Source organism: Aythya fuligula, chromosome 1 (genome assembly GCF_009819795.1).
Source record: "Aythya fuligula isolate bAytFul2 chromosome 1, bAytFul2.pri, whole genome shotgun sequence".
In the NCBI taxonomy this organism is placed as follows: domain Eukaryota; kingdom Metazoa; phylum Chordata; class Aves; order Anseriformes; family Anatidae; genus Aythya; species Aythya fuligula.
The window spans coordinates 83274219-83298598 of record NC_045559.1 but is presented as its reverse complement, the minus strand read 5'-3'; the positions used below and the strand labels follow the sequence as shown (position 1 = coordinate 83298598).

Sequence of the window (24380 nt, the reverse complement as noted above, 5' to 3'; positions counted from 1 at the left end):
TTGAAAAAGACCTCTAAGATCATCTGGACCAACCCTTAACCTAACACTGCCAATTCCATTGTTAAACCGTGCCACTAAGTACCACATCTGTGTTTACATGAATATTTGTTTTAATTAGAAATAATTTGTTTTAATTGGGTGAGGCAACAAGAAAGGCTTTGGGGAAGAAGGATAGGGGTTGGAGGTCAGGTCTATGTGTGTGTGTGTGTTGAAAATTTTGATATTTTACTTTGGGAAAGGTGGTGCTGCATTCTGAAATGACAAGAAACAGCCCACCTGTGTATGACACCAGGGCAGATTCTTGCTTCCACACTGAAGAAACTACACATGCACATTCTTATGCCTCTTGTGGCAGGAATGCTGTGTGAGCATGTAACTAGAACGGTTTAGAGCATGTTCTGCTTCCTAACTATTAAGGGGAACTTCAGGGAGCTCAGACTACTTTTTTGCATATATTCTTTTGCTCGCATCAGCCCAAAGAGTCCTTCCACACTCCCAATGTAGAACATTGGTGGAATATGTCAGGGCTGTTATGCACTGCTTGTTTTGCTAAAATAAGGTGCTTCTGGAGATAGCATTTTTTGTTGCTGGTAAACTCTCCATCCTGAATTATTTTATATGGTTCAAAAAAGCTAAACATATTGCCAAATGGTATTGTGAGAGAGGTCAGCTAGCACAGATAATGCTCGACTTAATGCATGCCTATTCAGTACAGCACCAAATATGAACACAAGCAAGGCATGGCATGAGACCCATTGAAACATTTAATGTCTCACATCTGAGCCCAAACTCATTGGCTTGGATAGCACTGGGTGTAATTCAAGAACACCTACCGAAGCAGCTGCTAACACAAAAATATGGTTGTCATGGTTTGGGGTTGCTTTCTTCCTTTGTTCCCTCAGAGCTTAACTGAAAATTGATCTCATTGCAGGTTTCTGATTCTACAAAAAATGAATGAGCTGCATGCATCTCCAGTAAACCATGCTCTGTAATCATGATGGTCACGCTTTGCTCCAGGGTCTGGGTACTGGGACTGAGCTCTTCCTGCTGCAGCAGGAGGTCGCTCTTCGTGCTACTTGGAGTAGGTCGTGCCTTTCCTCACCCAACCCTAACCAGTCAAGCTGCCCTTACAGAGGGGCACGCCATTTTGCTCCTCAATTCCTCCCCTAGAAATTTCTCTCACTCTTTCTGAAGAGCAGCCAGTAGCATGTATTTAATGCACTAAGAGCAAACCCAAGAAATAGGTAGCCTGTTACACCTATGAACACTGACAGTACTAGGAAAGAAGAGATAAAAGGAGTGTACTCCGTCTTAGAGCTACAGCACCTTAGGTGGCAGAAACAGCTCTGACTAGTATTTCAGAGCCCTCTCGAGCTTTAGACAGGCAGCAGACTCAGACACAACAAGCAGGAGATGAACACAGCTTTCAAAACTTATTTTATTCTCATGCATTTACTGACAGAGGCAGAATCCCCGTGCAACTTGCAGAAGTCGGGAAACATTCCCCACCATCGCTCAGAAGGGGGTCACAGGGTCATCTCTGGTTTTGTCGATTTGATAACTCTCAAGGTTGGGACCTTGTTTCTCTTGAGGAAGGGCTTGGAACACCCTTAAGTGGGCGTAGCTGGTATCAGAAATTTGAACCTAGAAACCAGAACAGTGGGAGAATGAGGATCATGTCTGAAACTAAAAGGTGCTCTTACATACTTGGAGGGAGATCTCTCAGAAGCTTAAGTTTAGGCATATCTTCACTTCTACTACAGTGACTCTTAGCCCAACTCTGGATGATAACACGTGGCAGGAGCTACATGGAGAACTCAGTCTCTATGTATCACAGATTGTAATAAAACACATAAAGAACATCAGACAGATGTTAATGGAAAATCAGGACTTCTTGGGGGTAGAAGCACCAGAAGAAACAAAAGGAGAAAGTTTTTGATGGCATTCCATTTAGCTCTTCGAGATCCTTGTCCATCAGCATGAAACTTCTCTGGACATTTAGAGCAGGAGACAAAAGCCTAAGTCCTAATGGCTCAGAGGAGGGACGAGATGCAGACACCATATCAGCTCCTAGACGGTACAAAGAGATCTATCCAAAACCTTCACATGGTCTTAAAAACAACCCCAGAGATGCCATGACAACTTGAAAGCCAAGATCCCTTGTCTTTCTTACTGCAAACAGGCTCCTGTCTGGACAGACAACATGACATGTCTTTGTGCTTGCAGGGATGTGCATGAGCGACTGAAATAATTTTTAAAATAAACTTGCCTTCCCCTCCACAAAGCCTTCACAAAGATTTCCTACACAGTTGCACAGAATTTCCTGCATACAGAGCCAAATACAACAGGTGCTCAACTCTTAGTGTGTGAGGTCTATGGTATAAAAGGAAGGTTTAATGCCTTAGGCTGTTAAGAGGTCTTTACATGCCTTCTGGTGACTGCAATGTTGCACTATGTTCATCGTTGTCTGGATTACATCTCAGCTGTAAATTTGTTGGTAAAATATTAGTGATGTGGAAAATTCCCAAGTATAAAACAGCTCGTTCCAGTTAACGCAAAATTGAAGAACTGTTTCCTATCACTTGCAAAACTGGAAAAGACATCATCAGTCACCAGTACTATAAATGCATTTATTAAGATTGAATTTGTTAAAATAAATCAAATTATAGTAAACACTACTGGAGGACACAAGAGGGAATATGAAATCTGCTGCTTTGCCTTCAAAGGCAACAGAGAGGACAGTTCCGGCTAGTTTAGATAATTTGAGCTGAGAAGGCTATCCACTCTCTTCAAGTGAGATGATCTTACAAAACTTATCATTCACATCTCAACAAGCACAGTGAAAGTTGTTTAAGTTTTTATACTTCTATTCTAGAGTAGTGACAGAGGTATTTTATAAGCAGCTAGAGATAGTGTTGATTCTTGTTGGTCCCATCAGGTTGTCTACATTTGCTTCCCTTTCTTGCTATAAACCACTATGCAAGTCACCTATATTGTTTGACTACAAAGTAATCCCTCTTATAAAACATACAAACCTTAATGAAATAGTTTTTTCCAGCAACCACCTGATCCCTATATACTATGGCTTGAAAGATATCGCATGTTATCTTTGCCCTTCTTTCAAATTCTGCCTTCACCTGGAAAAAGAAAAAGAAAAAAAAAAAAAAAAAAAAACTGTTGGCAGGTTCATATTTAGGCTGTTCCTTCCCTTCTACCACTCCAATTTACATATTTCTAAACATGTACCTGTAAGAAAATAAACCCAGAACCATCAAAATAATTCAATTTACAACCACATCTCCAGCATTCTTTCCTATTTCAAGTGTTGCCTCCAGCATTCTTTAACATCACGTTAGAGTTAGGCTTCCTAAATAATTTTTTTCCTAAAGCTGCATATTGGTACTTATAAGGTACAACCTTCTCCTTTCATATATAGCAACCACAGTGCGAGAACAGTAGAGTTTGTCTTTTGATTGTATTCAAAGATTAAGTGAAGGTAGCCAGTACTATGCCTGCCGATGGGCAAGGATGAAACAGAGAAGTGATTTGGGTTTGTCTTACTTGCACAGTGCCCACGCAGAACGCTGAGAAAAATACTTCCTGGCAAGGGCATTTTCTTCACTTTCAACACTCAATATCACCACCTGGTCTCCCAGCCTTCACACAAGATTCACCCTTCATACAGACTTCATCTTTAGATAGGTTGCAACTCACCTGGTCAGCAATATGCTGGATTTCTGAAGTAGCAGGCTTAGTTTCAGATAAGCCCCCAGGCACCATTGTGGCAGGTAACATCTCCGAAATGATGGGTGGTTCTGAGGAGGGAAGTCCAGAGTAGTCTGAGAAGAGTCACCAGGCACCTTGTATATATATACCTCTATGTACCATGGAATCCTATGACTATTAACATATAGAACCAATCACTACTCTAATCTTAATCAGAATATTGCCTGGCTGGCAACTTTAAAGGTTTCAGGAGAAGTGTTTAGTGCAGAGACGACTAATCAAGGGGTTTCCTGAGAATAAGCCTGTAATAAATAGGATTACATTGTGATGGAACATAGTACATCTTTATATTCCTAAGAATGCTCTTTGCATACATTGTAACATGCCACGTCAGAGTAGAAAAATGTCTATGGCAAACAAAGCTGGAATCACAAGGTTCAGTTTAACCATTAACAAATGAGGGGAGACCTCATCGCAGCCTATAGCTTCCTCATGAGGGGGAGCAGAGGGGCAGGTGCCGATCTGTTCTCTTTAGTGACCAGCAATAGGACCCGAGGGAATGGTGTCCAGCTGCAGCAGGGGAGGTTTAGGCTCGACATCAGGAAGAGGTTCTTCACAGACAGGGTGGTCGCACACTAGAACTAGTTCCCCAGGGACATAGTCATGGCAGCAAGCCTGTCAGAGTTTAAGAAGCACTTGGATTGTGCTCTTAGTCATACGGTCTGAATTTTGGGGTAGAGCTGTGTGGTGCCAGGAGTTGGATTCCATGATTCTTGTGGGTCCCACCCAGCTCGGGATATTCTGTGATTCTGTGATTCTGTGAATTGCCCTTTCCTTGCCAAATTGGGGTGTTGACCACCTGCCGCTGATACAAGAAATGGCCCCCTTTTGGGATGTAGCATCCATGGCTAATCTTGGAATTGGTATGTTATTACAAGGACAGAGTGCCAGCCTGCAGGTACTGTAGTACCTTTGTACACAACTACATTGTAAGGATGAGAAAAAGAGAAGTTACATTTAGCAGTGACAACTTGATACCATGTTTTAACCAATTTTAGCCAGTGTTTTAACCCCCTTAAACAGTTCTAAGTTTTTCTGATTAATGATTCCGCTCCTTTTGCCTGGTACCCTGACGTGGGCTTGTGTAGTCCGTGTCCTGTTTGGATCTGCTTGGAAACAAGGTCTTGCTGCTGCCACGAATAAGCCATACCACAAAAAGAGACTTGGTGCTTTGACTCCTGTTTGTACAAGATCCCAGCCTGAACCATTTTACAGTGAACAAGTTCACACAGGGATTCATGGCAGATTTCAAAACCTGGATTCTTTTTTACCTTTAACCCCAGCTTGCACTGGAAAATAGGAAATACCCTTGGGCCAAAATTAAACTGGGGATAAATATTTCCAGTTTCTCAAAGGGAATTCCTGCTGTGCCTCCGGAGAAATACTAGTTTCTGTAAAGACAGGTATTTTCCAGTTAGAATTAAAGTTGCACCCAGGTATTTTGTATAATCCTGTTATCAAGCCGAGTTGATGAATCCCGTCAGTATTGTCTTCCAGCTGGGGGCATCGTCAGCTAGATGGTTCAGAATGCAGGCCCAGGGATCCCACATGTGAACTCTGTCTGTGTCATGATTTGGACCAGGGCCTTCCATATTCAGCCGTGGTTCTGACCTTTTGTTGTCTAGGGGCCAAGCACTGTCACCTAGATCAAAAAAGGCCTCTAGCTGCTCCAGATGCCCCTGAGCACTGCGGTGATGCTCCAATTGCTCTAGTGCTTGCTTCAATAGTTGGGGCATCTTTTCCCCTATATTTTTCAGGGTTAGACAGACAAGTCTGAAGCCTGGCAATATATTCCGCAATAGAAGACTCTCCCCAGGTGAGACCATTAATACCCCACCACAATAATCGTTTTCCTCTATCAAGTGATGTCATTTGAATTTCACTATACACTGTCAAATGAACTACCTCAGGAACAGAATAACCTAGATTCCATTTTTTGTATCTTTAAAACTGCTTCTTCAAAAACTTCATCTAATTCCAAATCTTCAGCTTCTTCCTTAGAAACCAATGCTTCTTCTGGGGCTTTCTCTGTGCCATCAGGTGCTACTTCATGTGACCTGGCAGAAGCCTTTTGTAAGGGGATGGTGGTCTGGTAAAAGTCTTGTATCAAATCTGCATAGCTGGTGGCTATAATAACATTGAGCATTCAAACTTGCATTAGACCAATAAGGCTCAGGAGCAGTTTCTGATTGTTGCAATAATACATTTACAGCAGGAAAGAAGTCATCAGGTAAATCACGCACAGAAGACAAAGCCCTCTTTACAGTGGGATCCATGCACAAAGAGTTATTCAAAGCACAAAGTGAACAAAGTAGAGTTACAAGCAACAACAGCAAGAAATGCATCAGGGTTACCTTGGTTCCAAGCTCTGTAAGAAGAGGAGTGTAATCTTAATCAGAACTAGATGGGGACAGAAATGGTGAAAACAGGAGCAAAAAGCCATATAAAGCACTAATAATAATAGTAGTAAATGTAAGGAGCACCTTAAAATCTTATGTGTATAATGGCTCCATGAAAGCAAGAAAGGTAAATGACCGTCTCCAGCCATCCATACCCTAAGACAGTTGGTTAGGGCTCAAACTACAAGCCTCTTGCCTCTTCACCCACATGCAGGTGACCAGTCCATACATTCAGGAAATGCAGCAAAGCCTCACTCAGCATTTCCAAGCACTCAGACAATCAAGACAGATTTTATATGCAGGAACATTTATGTTTTTCTTGGAACTCCAGGGTCAATTTCCTGCTTATTGACTTCCTCACAGATAAGGAGTGATGCAACAGACTGAAAACGTGCTTCATATCTAACTTCAAGACTGTTCTTGGTACATAGAACTTGAGTTTGAAGAACTAGAGCTGACTGGGGTCTAAATTCAATGGTATACAGATCAAGATAAGAGCATGTTACAAACCAGGATGTTGCAGAATGCCCCAAGCTTGAGCAGCAGTGTTATGTAACTGGATGAAAGCCGGATGGGGAAAAACTGCTGTCCTAATACCACTTCCTGAACAAAGTGAAAAACATTCACAGTTCTTGGGAATAAAGGGAGTGGCAAGTGTTGGAAGTTTTCCATTTTCTCTCAGTTCACCACACCACATGAGGAGATCCTCACAGCCCCGTTCATGGAGGGAATGACAATTCAAGCCAATGAGTTCAACCTCTTTCATCTGTACAAGACATTGCTGATTCACTCAAGCACTGATCGTCTTCTGCCACATTCCTACCACATGTCTCATTCACACAGCAAGACAGATGAGCTAGCTAACTGGGAGAGCCAGCTCACCACGCTGAGGCCACAAGTCACAGAGTACATCCAATAACAGCACAGCACCTGGGCTAAACTAAGCCAGTTTAGAAATTTCTCCACTCACCAGGATGCAGATCTCACTAATGCCCTTGGAAGGTATTCTGATTCAGTTCCCAAAGCAACACAACCCCTCTGGAGAACGCTTGCTTCTGATTACTGAGAAATGCACTAAGTACAAAGGCAAGTTAGGTTATAATCTCAGGTAGACAGGAGGAGTGAAACTAAAGACTTTAATAATGTGTGGAAGTCATTCCACACTTCTGGGTTTGTTGGGTTTTGTCTTCAAAGCACAAGAACCTTTTTCTTCCCCCAGAACGCAGAGTTGTGCAGATGGGAAGGGAAGCCAACCTTAACTGTTCAGCTGACACTGAAGTTTACACATGAATATTAGCCCGTTGCCTTTCAACAGATGTATTAACGGCTGTCTCAAAATGCAGTGATACATCTAACACCAGGGTGCAGTGCTCTCTTGCACACACAGCTCATGAAGTCGCTTTGAAATGCTGACAACTCACAGATTTGTTCATCAGTGGCAACGGGCTATCTAAGGCAGTCTAAACCTCTCTCCATTAAGCTCTGGATGGAATTAAACAGCATTTAGAATGTTGCCTTGAAAAGAACAGCCATCCTCATTACAGCTCTGTTGCGCTAAGAGGTGTAGGTTATGGGCCCGGACAGATTCAGGGTACCAAACTATCACAGTCACAGATTCACCAATAACAAATCAACCAATGTGAATCCGGTTGGATTCAGAGTACTGAACTATCACATTCACGGATTCACCAACAATGTAACACATCCTTAACAGTCACATTCAGTGAGAACTGTCACATCTAGGAACAATGCAATTCAGTGCAATTTATTACAGCAAGAGGTACACAGGTTCTTTGGATTGCCAGCGATGATTTACTGTCTGCAAAAGCAAGCTAACATGCATGAAATACACAGCCTGGCAATTCATGCGTTAAAAAGGTACAAAGACCCTACAGAGATTTCTATGTTTCTGCAGAGACACCCACTATAACCAAGTGTTCAAATCTCACCCAAAGGTGTCCCAATTGTGGGAGGGGGGGAAGAGACGCTCAGCCCGTCAACTGGTCCCAGAAGTCAGGATGCTATCTTCCCTAACATCCCCTCTCTCTTCATCCAATTTATATTACTTTCTGTCTTCTAGGTGGAGATTGAGTGACTCTAGTCATACACACCTTTCTTATGATTGGTGCTAAATTTTCTCGCTTTTGTTTAAAGTTATAGGCTCTGAGAAATTCAGAGCACATTCTCAGTGAGGGGTGGTCGCACCTTGGAGGTGGGTAGCTTTGGGGATGGAGGTGTGTTTTGGTATTATAATGATATTATAATGAGCAAAGTTCACCAAAAGGACAGCATTTTGTCAAAAACATGGCAGGCCATTGGCCCAGGGTAGCAAATATGCAGCTTATCAGTTCCCTTGTACCTTTGAGTTCCCATCTTAACACGGAGCCTGGCCGTGATGTCTCCACTCCACTCTACTCCACCCTCCATACAGTTCCTCTTAGAGGCAGCACACCAGCTTCCCCTAGTGCAACAACATCTAAGGTTAGAGGCCTACGGAACACTTTGGTAATGCAGCTACACTCCACCCTGAAAGCTTCTTCAATGCTGGACATTGTCTTTGAAATGTGAATATTAGTTTAATCTTCCTAGTCACTTTAGGCAATTACTCCACAATCTCTTGCAGAACATTGACGACCTTGACTGTGTCTCTACTCTGGTCCGATGTAAACAATTTTAAGTAGTAAACAGAAACTATAGTCAGTAAAACTACCGGTACAGTAACAACAACAATAAAAAAAAAGAATCCAAACCCTAGGATTAGGTATTTATGAGTAATTTGTAAACAAGAAATGAAACCATCTCCATAGAAGTGACTGGGACATCTAAGGAAGTGGGTCAGTCTGAAGGTTGCATAGTGAGTCATAAGACATGACTACCTGCACGAGATCAAGACTCAGCAAGGATATCAGCTAAGCTTCTCGTTAAAGTGCTTTTACGTGCAGAAACAAAGTTTCAACCAGAAAAGGGATGAAATCCAGGTATTTGTTGGCTCCAGTATTTGATACACGTGACATCAAGAGGCCCAGTAATGTTGTGACTACCTTGATGGCAAAGTTGAAAGAGCATTCAGTCACAGACTAAGCAAGATCCCAGAATGGAAAGGGGTCACTAGACACAGAGACCATTTAATCTGCACTCGTTTAGCATGGCCCACAGCTACACCAGTGCCACTTACATCCCATCACAAAACATCCCACCGCACAGACAGCACGTGTGCACCTGCAGCCCAGAAAGCCAACCATGTCCTAGGCCACAAAGATGATCAAGGGGCTGGAGCACCTCTCCTATGAAGACAGACAGAAGGAATTGGGATTGTTCAGCCTGGAGAAGAGAAGGCTCCGGGGAGATCTTAAAGAGTTCTCAATGTGCTCTGACGAGTGCCAAGTAAAGGGCAATAATCACTTTACTCTCTCTTCTGCCTCGACTCCTGCTGATGCAGCCCACTGTGCTGTTAGCCGTCATCACTACCAGGGCACGCTGCTGGTTCATGCTTAGTGTACTGCCCACTGGGACCCCCAGATCTGGACCTTGATCAAGAATTAGCAGAGTGGGTTGAAATCAGGTCTTTCAGGGATTACTTCTCTCTCAGCTCTCCATACTGTGTCAGGATGTCCATTTGTCATACACCGTGGGGAGTCATTGCCATGATACCCCAACAAGCTACAGCTGCGTGTGACTCTGAGCTGTTGGTAGCAACCGAGCCTAGTGCTGAGCTTTGTGGAGGAAATAGGAAATGTGCTGAGCTGGGGCAATTTTGAGACCTGTGAAACCAAACCTGCACAGCATCTAGGGTGAGTTTGGGAGCACAGGACAGGACAGGGACAGTGGGATACTTACATCTGCCCTCCACCATGCTTCCTAACATTCAGAATCCACTCTTGTGTACAGAAAAGCACCAGAGTTTGGTGCAGCACCTGAGTGGTGGCAGTCGTGCTCACTTTCCCCAAGTTGGGATGCAGGCAGGATAGCAAATGTATTCATGTACAAAGAAGAAGTGTAATATACCTGAAAAGAGAAAATCTATTCACTGCTGTTACTGTTGTGCTAGGAGTGGAGTGAGGGCTTCGTAATGATGCAGTGCAACGAAGAAGGCCTTCTGGGTAGCACCAAGCTTGCAGCAGGGATTCCATGACTATTTCATATTGCCCTTGCAAACAAACCCTGAAATCTGTTTTTTTACCCAAGAATCTTACTGTATAGCCATGAGATTCTCGGCAGACAAGTGTGGGACAGAAAAAGGGCAAGCAACGCATGAGAGCTCACGTCCCTATCAGGGGTAGTGGGCAAGTTATTCTGACTTCTTCAGCACAGGTTTTACACTCTGGAAACTGGGATTGATGACTCCGAATGCTTGTTATTTTTTGGGTGAGCGAGAAATATTTACAGTTTGAAACGCTTCATATTGCAGTTATTAAATGATGGTAGAACTGGCCGGTGTTGTAAAGACTCAATCTGAGGTGTGTTGCTTTCCAAGCTTGCTTTTTGGAGGCCTGTCTGTTACGTGATTTGAAGAGGGAGCTAACGCTGAAGACAGCCCTTTATTTTGTACAAATTGTATGTTTTAAATCTTCTATTTTAAAAGACCTAAAGTCTTGTGGATGTACATAGGAAACCACTTTACATTTGTTGTTAAATATACAGGGCAGAAGGGAAGCTGAGACGTTAACAGTGGAAATAACATCAACATAAATCTTCTAGAATAACAACACAGTGCTTTGGTAGAGGCTGTCTCCAGACTTGGTCTCTGTCTGTGATGATGGAACCACATCACTGTCTTGGTTGTGCTGCCTCTCTAGACTCCTGGCCTTGCTTCAACACACAAAAAAGACCTTCAGGGTAATCGGGCACACTGATAGCGTGAGCCTTCAGTCCTAAATACATGAGTATTGCATCAGTCTTAATCACTTGATGTTTCCTTAAGGTGAAGCCTCAGATAGAAGAAAAAGAAGGGAAAACCTTTGATGTCTTCAGTGCAGTGGAGTTTAAGGCTCAGGTGGTTGCTGGAACAAACTATTTTATCAAGGTAAAGGACACAGGGCAGTGGAATTCCTCCTAGGCTGCAAAAGGTTGATTCCTGTTCCATCAAAGAACAAGAAAATACCTTTTTTTTTTATTATTTTTTTTTAACAAATCTGGAAAAAACAATCTCTTTCTCTCATGCCATTCTCTTACTGCACAGTATCTGAAGGAATCACATAGCTCTCCTTTCATCTTTTGCTAATGCAAACCCAAGAACCTGCACTGGCTACAGTGCACCTCAACCAGCACGTGTGGATTTGCAGCAAGCAGCAAGAGAAAAACATGCATCTTTTTATGTACTGTTTTGCAACGGTGAATACATCTGTAGATTTAAGGTATACTTAAATTCAAGTGTATTTTATTGGCAAATACCGGAAGGTGGACTTGAACAGAAAGATTCAGAGAGCAAGGGAAAAGAGGAGTACTGTAGCCTTTGGAAAGAAACATTCCCTTGGTAATAATGTTTTTCCTCTTGCAGCAGTAGGATATAATGTCCAGTAGAGGGTGTATGAGTTTGTTTGTTGTTTTTTTTTTTTTAATTTGATGTTTTTCTGGATCCTAAGGAGAAGTCCTAGTCAGGAATTCGAACTTTACAAGCATTTCTGTACTAATAAGAGTAAGTACTTCTCTCAAATTTAGATGGTATATTTCACTGGCATGTTGTGGTGGTTTTACTGTGCTGGGCAGCTAAACCCCACAACCGCTCTCTCACTCCCCCTCCTTTAGATGAGGAGGGGGAGAAGTAAAGCAAAGAACAACTCACGCGTAAAGATAAGGATAATTTAATTAAAGGGAAATATAATTATAATTATAATAATTAAATAAAGACTACCATGAACTAAACAATTTAACTAAGGGGAAGTAAAAGGGAAAAGGGGAAAAAGGGAGGAAAACAAACAAACAAAATAAATGAAAGCTATATGGAAGTGCAGAGGAAAGAAATTACTCTCTACTTCCCACAAATGAGCGATGATTGACCACGTCCTTGAAGCAAGGCCTCAACGCACGCAGCCGGTGTTCGAGAGGAGGACCGACGTCTTCTCAACGAGAGCCCACGCCTCCCCCCTTCTTCCTGTTTCCACCTTTTATTGCTGAGTGTGACACCACATGGTATGGAATATCCCTTTGATTGGTCTAGGTCAGCTGCCCTAGTGATGTTTCTCTCCTCACTTTTTTGCCCACCCCCTAGGAGGGTTAGAGAAAGGCCCAATGCTGTGCCACTGCTGCTCAGCAGTAGACACAACACTGGTGTGATAACACTGCTGTTCCAGCTACAAGTACAGAGTACGGCACTGAATGGGCTGCTGCCGGGAAAGTTAACATTCCAGCCAGACCCAGTACAACCTCCACCCCTTATTCCATAACATTTGTGTCACACTCAGATCCCCATACTTTAGCATACAAGCATTCTCATCATTATCCCTTGTCCTTTAACAGGACAAGGATTTAACAGGACAGGATTAATAGGCAGGTGTATCTTTTCATTCCATAGGTCTTTCTTGGAAAATGTTCATAAGAACTGTTGATGATTAGGTCTTCATCTGCCAAAGTGGCCACTCAAGGCAGGCGGAGTTGGATGTCTGGACACCAGCACCAGCTTAGCTCAAGTCCTTGTTGCACTGCCCGGCTCCTTGCAAAGTTGACCTGTCGTTGATCCTACAGCATCTTCCTACAACATACAACTTAGATTATAGATTAGTTTTCTCTCAATGTCAAATCTCCTTGAGGCACACACTTGATATCCCCATTCTTTTGCATGACCCACCAGGTATACCCTGGTCCTTGGGCGAAGACAATCCCACAAGTGGGTTTGCCTTTTCCCAAGGCAGGAGCAACCCACACTGCCTTCCCCATCCACCTTCCTATATGCACTACGGGAACTTTAGCTCCTTTCACAGTGTGTAGGGGTTTTGTTTCGGCAGGACCAGCACGGCTGCCAGACCCCCTATTGTTAACTAGCCAAGTGGCCTCTGGTAGATTTGTGTCCCATTGTTTCCACGTCCCAGCACCTAATGCTCGTAACATAGTCTTTAACAGTCCATTGTACCTCTCAACCTTCCCAGAGGCTTGTGGGTGATAAGGGATGTGGTACACCCACTCAATACCATGCCTCTTTGCCCAGGAGGTAACAAGATTGTTTCGGAAATGACTCCCATTGTCAGACTCAATTCTCTCTGGTGTACCATGACGCCACAATACTTGTCTTTCCAGGCCCAAGATAGTGTTTCGGGCCGTGGCATGGTTTACAGGGTATGTTTCCAGCCACCCAGTAGTTGCTTCTACCATGGTGAGTATATACCGTTTGCCTTGGCGAGTTTTTGGGAGTGGTCCGATATAGTCAATTTGCCAGGCCTCACCATATTGAAACCCTAGCCATCTCCCCCTGTTCCAGGGAGATTTTACTTTCGTGGCTTTCTTGATTGCAGCACAGGTCTCACACTCATGGGTAACCTGCGTGATGGCCTCAATGGTCAAGTCCACCCCTCGATCACAAGCCCATCTGTAAGTGGCATCCCTCCCTAGATGTCCTGATGTTTCATGGGCCCATCGAGCTACAAACAGCTCACCCTTACGTTCCCAGTCTAGGTCCACCTGAGCCACTTCAATTTTCGAAGCTCGATCCACTTCTTTGTTGTTCTGATGTTCTTCAGTAGTGCGACTCTTGGGCATGTGGGCATCTACACGACGTACTTTAACATCCAGGTTTTCTACCCGGGCAGCAATATCTTGCCACAGGGTAGCAGCCCAGATAGGTTTACCTCTGCGCTGCCAGTTGCTCTCTTTCCATTGCTGCAGCCACCCCCACAGAGCATTTGCCACCATCCATGAGTCAGTATAAAGATACAATACTGGCCAATTTTCTCTTTCGGCGATATCTAGGGCTAGTTGTATGGCTTTTACTTCTGCATACTGAGTCGACTCACCTTCCCCTTCCATGGCTTCCACAACTCGTCGTATGGGATTCCACACAGCAGCTTTCCATTTCCGATGGCTCCCTATCACACGGCAGGATCCGTCAGTAAACAACGCATACTGCTTTCTGTCTTCTAGCAACTCATTGTATGGTGGTGCCTCTTCAGCACGGGTTACCTCTTCTGTTGGCACTCCGAAATCTCTGCCTTCCGGCCAGTCCATAATCTCTTCCAGGATTCCTGGGCGATTGGGTTTTCCCATTCGAGCCCGCTGTGTAATTAACGCTATCCACTTACTCCATGTAGCATCAGTTGCATGGTGTGTAGTGGGAATTTTCTCTTTGAACATCCAGTGTAACACAGGTAGCCGCGGTGCCAAGAGGAGCTGTGCCTCTGTACCCACAACTTCTGAAGCAGCTCGAACACCCTCATATGCTGTGAGTATTTCTTTTTCAGTTGGGGTGTAATTGGCTTCTGATCCTCGATAGCCCCGACTCCAGAAGCCCAGAGGTCGATCTCGAGTTTCTTCTGGGGTTTTCTGCCAAAGGCTCCAGGTGAGCCCATGCTCCCCAGCTGCAGTGTACAGTATATTTTGCACAGCTGGTCCAGTACGGACAGGCCCAAGGGCTACTGCACGAGCTATTTCTTGTTTGATTTGTTCAAATGCCTGTTGTTGCTCAGGGCCCCACTCAAAATAGTTTCTCTTTCGAGTCACTCGATATAGAGGACTCACAAGCTGACTATAGCCTGGCACATGCATTCTCCAGAATCCCACGAGGCCTAGGAAAGCTTGCGTTTCCTTTTTGCTAGTTGGCGGAGACATTGCTGTTATTTTATTGATCACATCCATTGGAATACGGCGACGTCCATCCTGCCATTTTACCCCCAAGAACTGGATTTCCTGTGTAGGCCCCTTGACCTTGCTCTTTTTAATGGCAAAACCAGCTTTCAGGAGAATTTGGATTATTTTCTTCCCTTTCTCAAAAACTTCTTCTGCTGTGTTGCCCCACACGAGGATGTCGTCAATGTACTGAAGGTGCTCAGGAGCTCCCCCTTGCTCCAGTGCAGACTGGATCAGTCCATGGCAAATGGTAGGGCTATGTTTCCACCCCTGGGGCAGCCGATTCCAGGTGTATTGGATGCCCCTCCAAGTGAAAGCAAACTGCGGCCTGCATGCTGCTGCTAAAGGGATGGAGAAAAATGCATTAGCAATATCAATTGTGGCATACCACTTGGCTGCCTTTGACTCTAGTTCGTACTGAAGTTCTAGCATGTCCGGCACTGCAGCAGTCAGTGGTGGCGTGACTTCATTCAGGCCTCGATAGTCCACTGTTAGCCTCCACTCGCCATTAGACTTTCGTACTGGCCATACAGGACTATTAAAGGGTGAGCGAGTCTTGCTGATTACTCCCTGACTCTCCAGTCGGTGAACCAACTCATGGATGGGAATCAGGGAATCTCGGTTGGTGCGATATTGCCGTCAGTGCACCGTTGTGGTAGCAATTGGTACCTGTTGTTCTTCAACCTTCAGCAATCCTACAACAGAAGGGTCTTCTGAAAGGCCAGGCAGGGTAGACAGCTGCCTAATCTTCTCTGTGCTCAAAGCAGCTATGCCAAAAGCCCACCAGTATCCTTTTGGATCCTTGAAGTACCCTCTCTTGAGATAGTCTATGCCAAGGATGCACGGAGCCTCTGGGCCAGTCACAATGGGATGCTTTTGCCACTCATTCCCAGTTAGACTCACTTCAGCTTCCAGTACAGATAGTTGTTGGGATCCCCCTGTCACTCCAGAGATACAGGTGAGTTCTGTCCCTTGGTAGCCTGATGGCATTAAGGTACATTGTGCACCAGTGTCCACTAAAGCTTTGTATTCTTGTGGTTCTGATGTGCCAGGCCATCGGATCCACACAGTCCAATAAATCCGGTTATCCCTCTCCTCTACCTGGCCAGAGGCAGGGCCCCTCTAGTCCTGGCTGGAGCGTCTGCCACTTAATTCTTGCAAATGAGAGGTAGAGGTCCCTTCATCATGGTCAAGAATAACATCAGCTCTTCTACTGCCTCTGGGGTACTGCCCAATAGAAACCGGAGCAGCATTTCTTTTAGGAGCCCCTCTTCTTGCTGCTGTATTTCCTTTCAGTTCACGTACCCGAGCAGCTAGGGTTGAAGTAGGTACACCATCCCATTTCCTCATATCTTCCCCATGGTCACGCAGATAAAACCACAAGGTGCCACGTGGTGTACGTCTTGGGTACTCTCTCTCTTGAGCAGGCGAATGCTGATTCTTAGTGGCTGAAGTATCACTCTGTCTAGATGAGGGGGAATATACTTTCTCCACAAGCTTGTCAAGTCCTTTAGACAATTTCTCCACAGCTGAGACACAGGACTGTAGCGGAGCAGAGAGATTGTCTTCATATTTTTGAAGCTGGCAGGAGACATCATACATTGTTGGTCCCATCCCCTCATCCCAGTGAATTGCTGCCAGGGTACTGGCATGTGCTGATGGTGCACTCCGCACAAATTTACGCCACATGGATGTTGTGCACTGGACTTCATCGGGGTCTTGAGGTGTCTGGGCATTGTCCAAATCACTATAAATCATCTCCCGCACAGCTAATTCCCGCAGATGTTGGAGACCTTTATCCACAGTGGTCCACTTGCCTATGTGATATACAATATCTTCCTTATGGGGATATCTTTCTTTGATAGCTGCCAGGAGTTGTCTCCAGAGGCTGAGGGCCTGTGCTCCTCTCCCGATTACTTTGTCGATTACCCTTTCTCTAGAGAGGGATCCCAGCTGCTTGGCTTCATTGCCTTCTAATTGTAGGCTACTGGCCCCAGCATCCCAGCATCGGAGCAGCCAAGTGAGGATGTGTTCACCTGGGCGTCGACCATAATCCTTTCGTATTTCTCGCATCTCACTCAGGGATAAGGATCAAGTGATTTCTGATTCCTTTATGATTTCCGTCTCGTCTTCCTGCTGTTTTTGTGACGGCTCTGCTTTAGAGGTGCCTGCCAATTCCCCTTCTCCCTCCTTCTTAGGAGAGCCTTCTTCCCTTACTAAACGAGCTGACCTCCGTTTCCATTGTTTTGACTTGACTATGGGGGCGACTGATACCATAGTTGGTTGGTCCTCTGGGTCAGCCACAGCATGTGTTACTTGGTCATCAGATTCAGAGACTTTCTCCCGCTCTTCAAATTGCTGGATGATGTTAAACAGTGTTTGATAGGAATAAACCAGGACCCAGCACAATGCTGCAAGCTGTTGTTCTCCGGCATTATCAGGGTCAGGACATACAACTCTCAAACATTCTACCAAGTTTTTAGGATTTAGCACTTGCTCAGGGGTGAAGTTCAAAACTATTGGAGGAGACACCCGTGACAGGTATCTGCTAACATCATCCCACACACCGTGCCACTCACCACAAGACTGTTTTGGGACAGATTCCCAAATAAGTTTTCTAAACAATCGACTAATCTTAGAGAGAAAATGAAACCTGTTATTCAGAATTAGAAATAGCAATACATGGGTTACAGATGGATCTTCAAAATACTCCCAAACTGTTGTAATTAGCCCACTGTGAAAGAAGGGAAAGGTACCATTCCTGATATTATTAATAAACTGGTGTCCAGATGAGAAAAGGAAGGCAGTGTAGTTCTGAATATTCTCTGGAAGATAGTTTCCATGGGACCCAAATGATAACAGCGCAGAGCCTGAATTCCAGATTAAACCCAAGGTCAGTGCTTGGCAGCACAGCGAATTAAAAAAAGTGAACACAGATTGTAGCACTTTGTCAGATCAGATATATAGGAGAAAGGAGAATATGACACGGATTGCATGACATATGAACAAAGCTATTATTAACAGGACAATGTACATGGTTACTAGTAAGCAAGTGTGTTAGTTGTATGCGTTTAATCAATTCTATTGTTATCTCAACCCTTCGAGCACCACGTTGGGCGCCAAAAAGGACTGTGGTGGTTTTACTGTGCTGGGCAGCTAAACCCCACAACCGCTCTCTCACTCCTCCTTCTTTAGATGAGGAGGGGGAGAAGTAAAGCAAAGAACAACTCACGGGTTGAGATAAGGATAATTTAATTAAAGGGAAATAATTATAATAATTAAATAAAGACTACCATGAACTAAACAATTTAACTAAGGGGAAGTAAAAGGGAAAAGGGGAAAAAGGGAGGAAAACAAACAAACAAAATAAATGAAAGCTATATGGAAGTGCAGAGGAAAGAAATTACTCTCTACTTCCCACAAATGAGCGATGATTGACCACGTCCTTGAAGCAAGGCCTCAACGCACGCAGCCGGTGTTCGAGAGGAGGACCGACGTCTTCTCAACGAGAGCCCACCCCTCCCCCCTTCTTCCTGTTTCCACCTTTTATTGCTGAGTGTGACACCACATGGTATGGAATATCCCTTTGATTGGTCTAGGTCAGCTGCCCTAGTGATGTTTCTCTCCTCACTTTTTTGCCCACCCCCTAGGAGGGTTAGAGAAAGGCCCAATGCTGTGCCACTGCTGCTCAGCAGTAGACACAACACTGGTGTGATAACACTGCTGTTCCAGCTACAAGTACAGAGTACGGCACTGAATGGGCTGCTGCCGGGAAAGTTAACATTCCAGCCAGACCCAGTACACATGTCTATGTTTTCTTTGCCACTTTTTCAATAATAGTTACTATCTTGTTCAGTTTTTTTCCGTGAGCCTTTTTCACATTCCAGATGACTAAATCATAGAATCACTTCAGTTGAAAAAGACCTCTAAGTTCATCTAGTCCAACCCTTAAACTAACACTGCCAATTCCGTTGTTAAACCGTGCCTCTAAGCACCACATCTATGTTTACATTAATATTTCTTTTACTTAGAAATACTTTGTTTTAAATGGGTGAGGCAACAACAAAGGCTTTGGGGAGGGAGGATGGGGGTTTGAGGTCAGGTGTGTGTGTGTGTGTGTGTGTTGGAAATTTTGATATTTTACTTTGGGAGAGGTGGTGCTGCATCCTGAACTGAGAAGAAACAGCCCACCTGTGTATGACACCAGGGCAGATTCTTGCTTCCACACTGAAGAAACTACACATGCACATTCTTATGCCTCTTGTGGCAGGAATGCTCTGTGAGCATGTAACCAGAATGGTTTAGAGCATGATCTGCTTCCTAACTATTAAGGGGAGCTTCAGGGAGCTCAGACTACTTTTTTGCATATATTCTTTTGCTCACATCAGCCCAAAGAGTCCTCCCACACTCCCAATGTAGAACATTGGAGGAATATGTCAGGGCTGTTATGCACTGCTTGTTTTGCTAAAATAAGGTGCTTCTGGAGATGGTATTTTTTGTTGCTGGTAAACTCTCCATCCTGAAGTATTTTATATGGTTCAAAAAAGCTAAACATATTGCCAAATGGTATTGTGAGAGAGGTCAGCTAGCACAGATAATGCTCGACTTAATGCATGCCTATTCAGTACAGCACCAAATATGAACACAAGCAAGGCATGGCATGAGACCCATTGAAACATTTAATGTCTCACATCTGAGCCCAAACTCATTGGCTTGGATTGCACTGGGTGTAATTCAAGAACACCTACTGAAGCAGCTGCTAACATAAAAATATGGTTGTCATGGTTTGGGGTTGCTTTCTTCCTTTGTTCCCTCAGAGCATAACTGAAAATTGATCTCATTGCCAGTTCCTGATGCTACAAAAAGAATGAGCTGCATGCATCTCCAGTAAACCATGCTCTGTAATCATGATGGTCACGCTTTGCTCCAGGGCCTGGGTGCTGGGACTGAGCTCTTCCTGCTGCAGCAGGAGGTCCCTCTTCCTGCTACTTTGAGCAGGTCGTGCCTTTCCTCACCCAACCCTAACCAGTCAAGCTGCCCTTACAGAGGGGCACACCATTTTGCTCCTCAATTCCTCCCCTAGAAATTTCTCTCACTCTTTCTGAAGAGCAGCCTTGTGTTTAATGCACTAAGAGCAAACCCAAGAAATAGGTAGCCTGTTAGACCTATGAACACTGACAGTACTAGGAAAGAAGAGATAAAAGGAGTGTACTCTGTCTTAGAGCTACAGAACCTTAGGTGGCAGAAACAGCTCTGACTAGTATTTCAGAGCCCTCTCAAGCTTTAGACAGGTGGCAGACTCAGACACAACAAGCAGGAGATGAACACAGCTTTCAAAACTTATTTTATTCTCATGCATTTACTGACACAGGCAGAATCCCCGTGCAACTTGCAGAAGTCGGGAAACATTCCCCACCATCTCTCAGAAGTAGTCCAGAGGATCATCTCTGGTTTTGCCGGTTTGATAACTGACAAGGCTGGGACCTTGTTTCTTTTGAGGAAGGGCTTCGAACACCCTTAAGTGGGCGTAGCCAGTATAAGAGTCAGAAATTTGGACCTAGAAACCAGAACAGTGGGAGAATGAGGATCATGTCTGAAAATAAAAGATACTCTTACATACTTGGAGGGATATCTTCTCTCAGAAGCTTAAGTTTAGGCATATCTTCACTTCTACTTCAGTGACTCTTAGCCCAAGTCTGGATGGTAACACGTGGCAGGAAATACATGGAGAGCTCTGTCTCTACGTATCACAGATTGTAATAAAACACATAAAGAACATCAGACAGATGTTAATGGAAAATCAGGACTTCTTGGGGGTAGAAGCACCAGAAGAAACAAAAGGAGAAAGTTTTTGATGGCATTCCATTTAGCTTTTTGAGATCCTTGTCCATCAGCTTCAAACTTCTCGGGACATTTAGAGCAGGAGACAAAAGCCTAAGTCCTAATGGCTCAGAGGAGGGACAAGATGCAGACACCATATCAGCTCCTAGACGGTACAAAAAGATCTATCCAAAACCTTCACATGCTCTTAAGAACAACCCCAGAGATGCCATGACAACCTGAAAGCCAAGATCCCTTGTCCTTCTTACTGCAAACACACTGCTGCCTGGACAGACAACATGACATGTCTTTGTGCTTGCACGGATGAGCATGAGTGGCTGAAATCACTTTTAAATTGAACTTGCCTTCCCCTCCACAAAGCCCTCACAAAGATTTCCTACACAGTTGCACAGAATCTCCTACATACAGAGCCAAATACAACAGGTGCTCAACTCTTAGTGTGTGAGGTCTACGGTATAAAAGGAAGGTTTAATGCCTTAGGCTCTTAAGAGGTCTTTACATGCCTTCTGGTGACTGCAGTGTTGCACTATGTTTGTCGTTGTCTGCATTACATCTCAGCTGTAAATTTGTTGGTAAAATATTAGTGATGTGGAAAATATCCAAGTATAAAAGCGCTCACTCCAGTTAACGCTAAATTGAAGAAGTGTTTCCGGTCACTTGCAAAACTGGGCAAGACAGCACCAGTCACCAGTGCTATAAATGCGTTTTTTAAGTTTGATTACATATCAGTCTTAACTTCTGAGTAGCTTGGTCAGGCTCCTCAGTAGTAGGTAGGCTACTCAGTACTTGGTAGGCTTACCATGGACAGCACGCAAGTACTTTACACATGTGATTGCCTAGGTCAGCAATAAGCACTAAGGGAAGAAATCTAACTGGGCGTGACTTCTGGCTCTACCGCAGCCTTCCTATGAGTCGTTACTCTTCATTGCTCACCAACTCGACCACAAAATGAAGGCACATCTCACAGGAGCAGGGGAAGGATAAACATCATTTGTTTAAGTAAGACTCTAACTGGCCATACAAGTAGGTGGCCTGTCAGTACTATTCCCTTGTACCCACAGAATGTAGAAATAACTGGTAACAGTTATTTTATGGAAGGGCTCAGGAAAGGAGGTTTGGCACTATCTGTCCTTTCTGGGATCAACTAAATACGGGCATCTGAGAGCAAATGCTCTTTACGTCTCTGCAGAATCACTGTTCCCCAAACCCTATCTGCCAGTTCTCTTCCATAAAAAACAAACTCTGACTCTTGTCAAGAGAGCGCATCCTACCCAGGCTTATATCCACTCATACGTGAGGTTATATTAGAGCAGTCACATGTAGGGTTTGTGCTATGTACAGAAAGCCAGCCCGCCTCTAAGCAATTGTTTTCACGCCTTCAGTTCTGCTTGCAGGATATGACTTGCAATTTCTGATATGTTACTTCTCAGAAAACTGCTGGAATCCATGGGTAAGGCTTTCCAATAGACGATGAATTGCACTACATTCGTCTGCAAAGTGGTTGGTCTGTTTGTTTCTTTGTTTGTTTTAACTAAAGAAAGAACAGGCAGGCTGTACCTCTGCAGCAGATGACACAGAACCAAAGGATCAGCACACGTGCTTGCATACAAAACCAGTCAGAAGAATCTGGGATGCTCGCATTAAATTAACAAATGGACTAACTCTCCATCAAATGCTCAGGCTGGCTTCAAAGTAATCATCATAAACACTACTGGAGGACACAAGAGGGAATATGAAATCTGCTTCTTTGCCTTCAAAGGCAACAGGACAGCACAGTTCTGGCTAGTTTAGATAATTTGAGCTGAGAAGGCTATCCACTCTCTTCAAGTGAGATGATCTTAAAAAAGTTATCATTCATATCTCAACAAGCACAGTGAAAGTTGTTTATGTTTTTATACTTCTATTCTAGAGTAGTGACAGAGGAATTTTATAAGCAGCTAGAGATAGTGTTGATTCTTGTTGGTCCCATCAGGTTGTCTACATTTGCTTCCCTTTCTTGCTATAAACCACTATGCAAGTCACCTATGTTGTTTGACTACAGAATAATCCCTCTTATAACACATACAAACCTTAATGAAGTAGTTTGTTCCAGCAACCAACTGATCCCTATATACTATGGCTTGAAAGATATCAAATGTTCTGTTTTCCCTTCTTTCATATTCTGCCTTCACCTGTAAAAAGAAAAAGAAAAAAAAAAAAAAAAAAACTGTTGGCAGGTTCATATTTAGGCTGTTCCTTCAATTCTACCACTCCAATTTGCATATTACTAAACACGTACCTGTAAGAAAATAAAGCCAGAACCATCAAAATAATTCAATTTACAACCACATCTCCAGCATTCTTTCCTATTTCAAGTGTTGCCTCCAGCATTCTTTAACATCACGTTAGAATTAGGTTTCATAAACAATTTTTTCCTAAAAGCTGCATATTGGTACTTATCAGGTACAATCTTCTCCTTTCAAATATAGCAACCACAGTGCAAGAACAGAAGAGTTGGTCTTTTGATTGTATTCAAAGATTAAGTGAAGGTAGCTAGTACTATGCCTGCCTATGGACGAGGATGAAACACAGAAGTGATTTGGGTTTGTCTTACTTGCACAGTGCCTCACGCAGAACGCTGAGAAAAATACTTCCTGGCAAGGGCATTTTCTTCACTTTCAACACTCAGTATCACCACCTGGTCTCTCAGCCTTCACACAAGATTCACCCTTCACACAGACTTCATCTTTAGATAGGTTGCAACTCACCTGGTCAACAATATGCTGGATTTCTGGAGTAGCAGGCTGAGTTTTAGATAAGCCCCCAGGCTCCATTGTGGCAGGTAACGTCTCCGAAATGATGGGTGGTTCTGAGGAGGGAAGTCCAGAGTAGTTTGAGAAGAGTCATCAGGCACCTTGTATATATATACCTCTATGTACCATGGAATCCTATGACTATTAACATATAGAACCAATCACTACTCTCATCTTAATCAGAATATCTCCTGGCTGGCAACTTTAAAGGCTTCAGGAAAAGTGTTTAATGCACAGAGGACTAATCAAGGGGTTTCCTGAGAATAAGCCTGTCATGGGTAGGATTACATTGTGACGAAACATAGTACATCCTTGTATTCGTAAGAATGTTCTTTGCATACACACTAACATGCCACTTCTGAGTAGAAAAATGTCTATGGTAAGCAAAGCTAGAATCACAAGGTATGCCCTTCAGTTTAACCCTTAACAAATGAGGGGAGACTTCATCGCGGCCTACAGCTTCCTCATGAGGGGGAGCAGAGGGGCAGGCGCTGATCTCTTCTCTTTAGTGACCAGCAAAAGGACCCGAGGGAATGGTGTCCAGCTGCACCAGGGGAGGTTTAGGCTCGACATCAGGAAGAGGTTCTTCACGGACAGGGTGGTCGCATACTGGAACAGGCTCCCCAGGGACACAGTCATGGCAGCAAGCCAGTCAGAGTTTGAGAAGCACTTGGATTGTGCTCTTAGTCATACGGTCTGAATTTTGGGGTAGAGCTGTGTGGTGCCAGGAGTTGGATTCCATGATTCTTGTGGGTCCGACCCAGCTCGGGATATTCTGTGATTCTGTGAT

General features: G+C 44.0%; 1 protein-coding gene across 1 annotated transcript; it reads right to left on the bottom strand.

The window, feature by feature from the left end:
• Nucleotides 1-1515: 1515 nt before the first annotated feature.
• LOC116491457 (leukocyte cysteine proteinase inhibitor 1-like) lies at nt 1516-23611 on the bottom strand. The gene is made up of 3 exons (XM_032191468.1): nt 23546-23611; nt 22868-22969; nt 1516-1644 (listed from the first exon to the last, which is right to left on the bottom strand). Exons 1-3 carry the CDS (start codon nt 23609-23611, stop codon nt 1516-1518), a joined length of 297 nt encoding a protein of 98 aa, XP_032047359.1.
• Between the last annotated feature and the right edge of the window lie 769 nt (nt 23612-24380).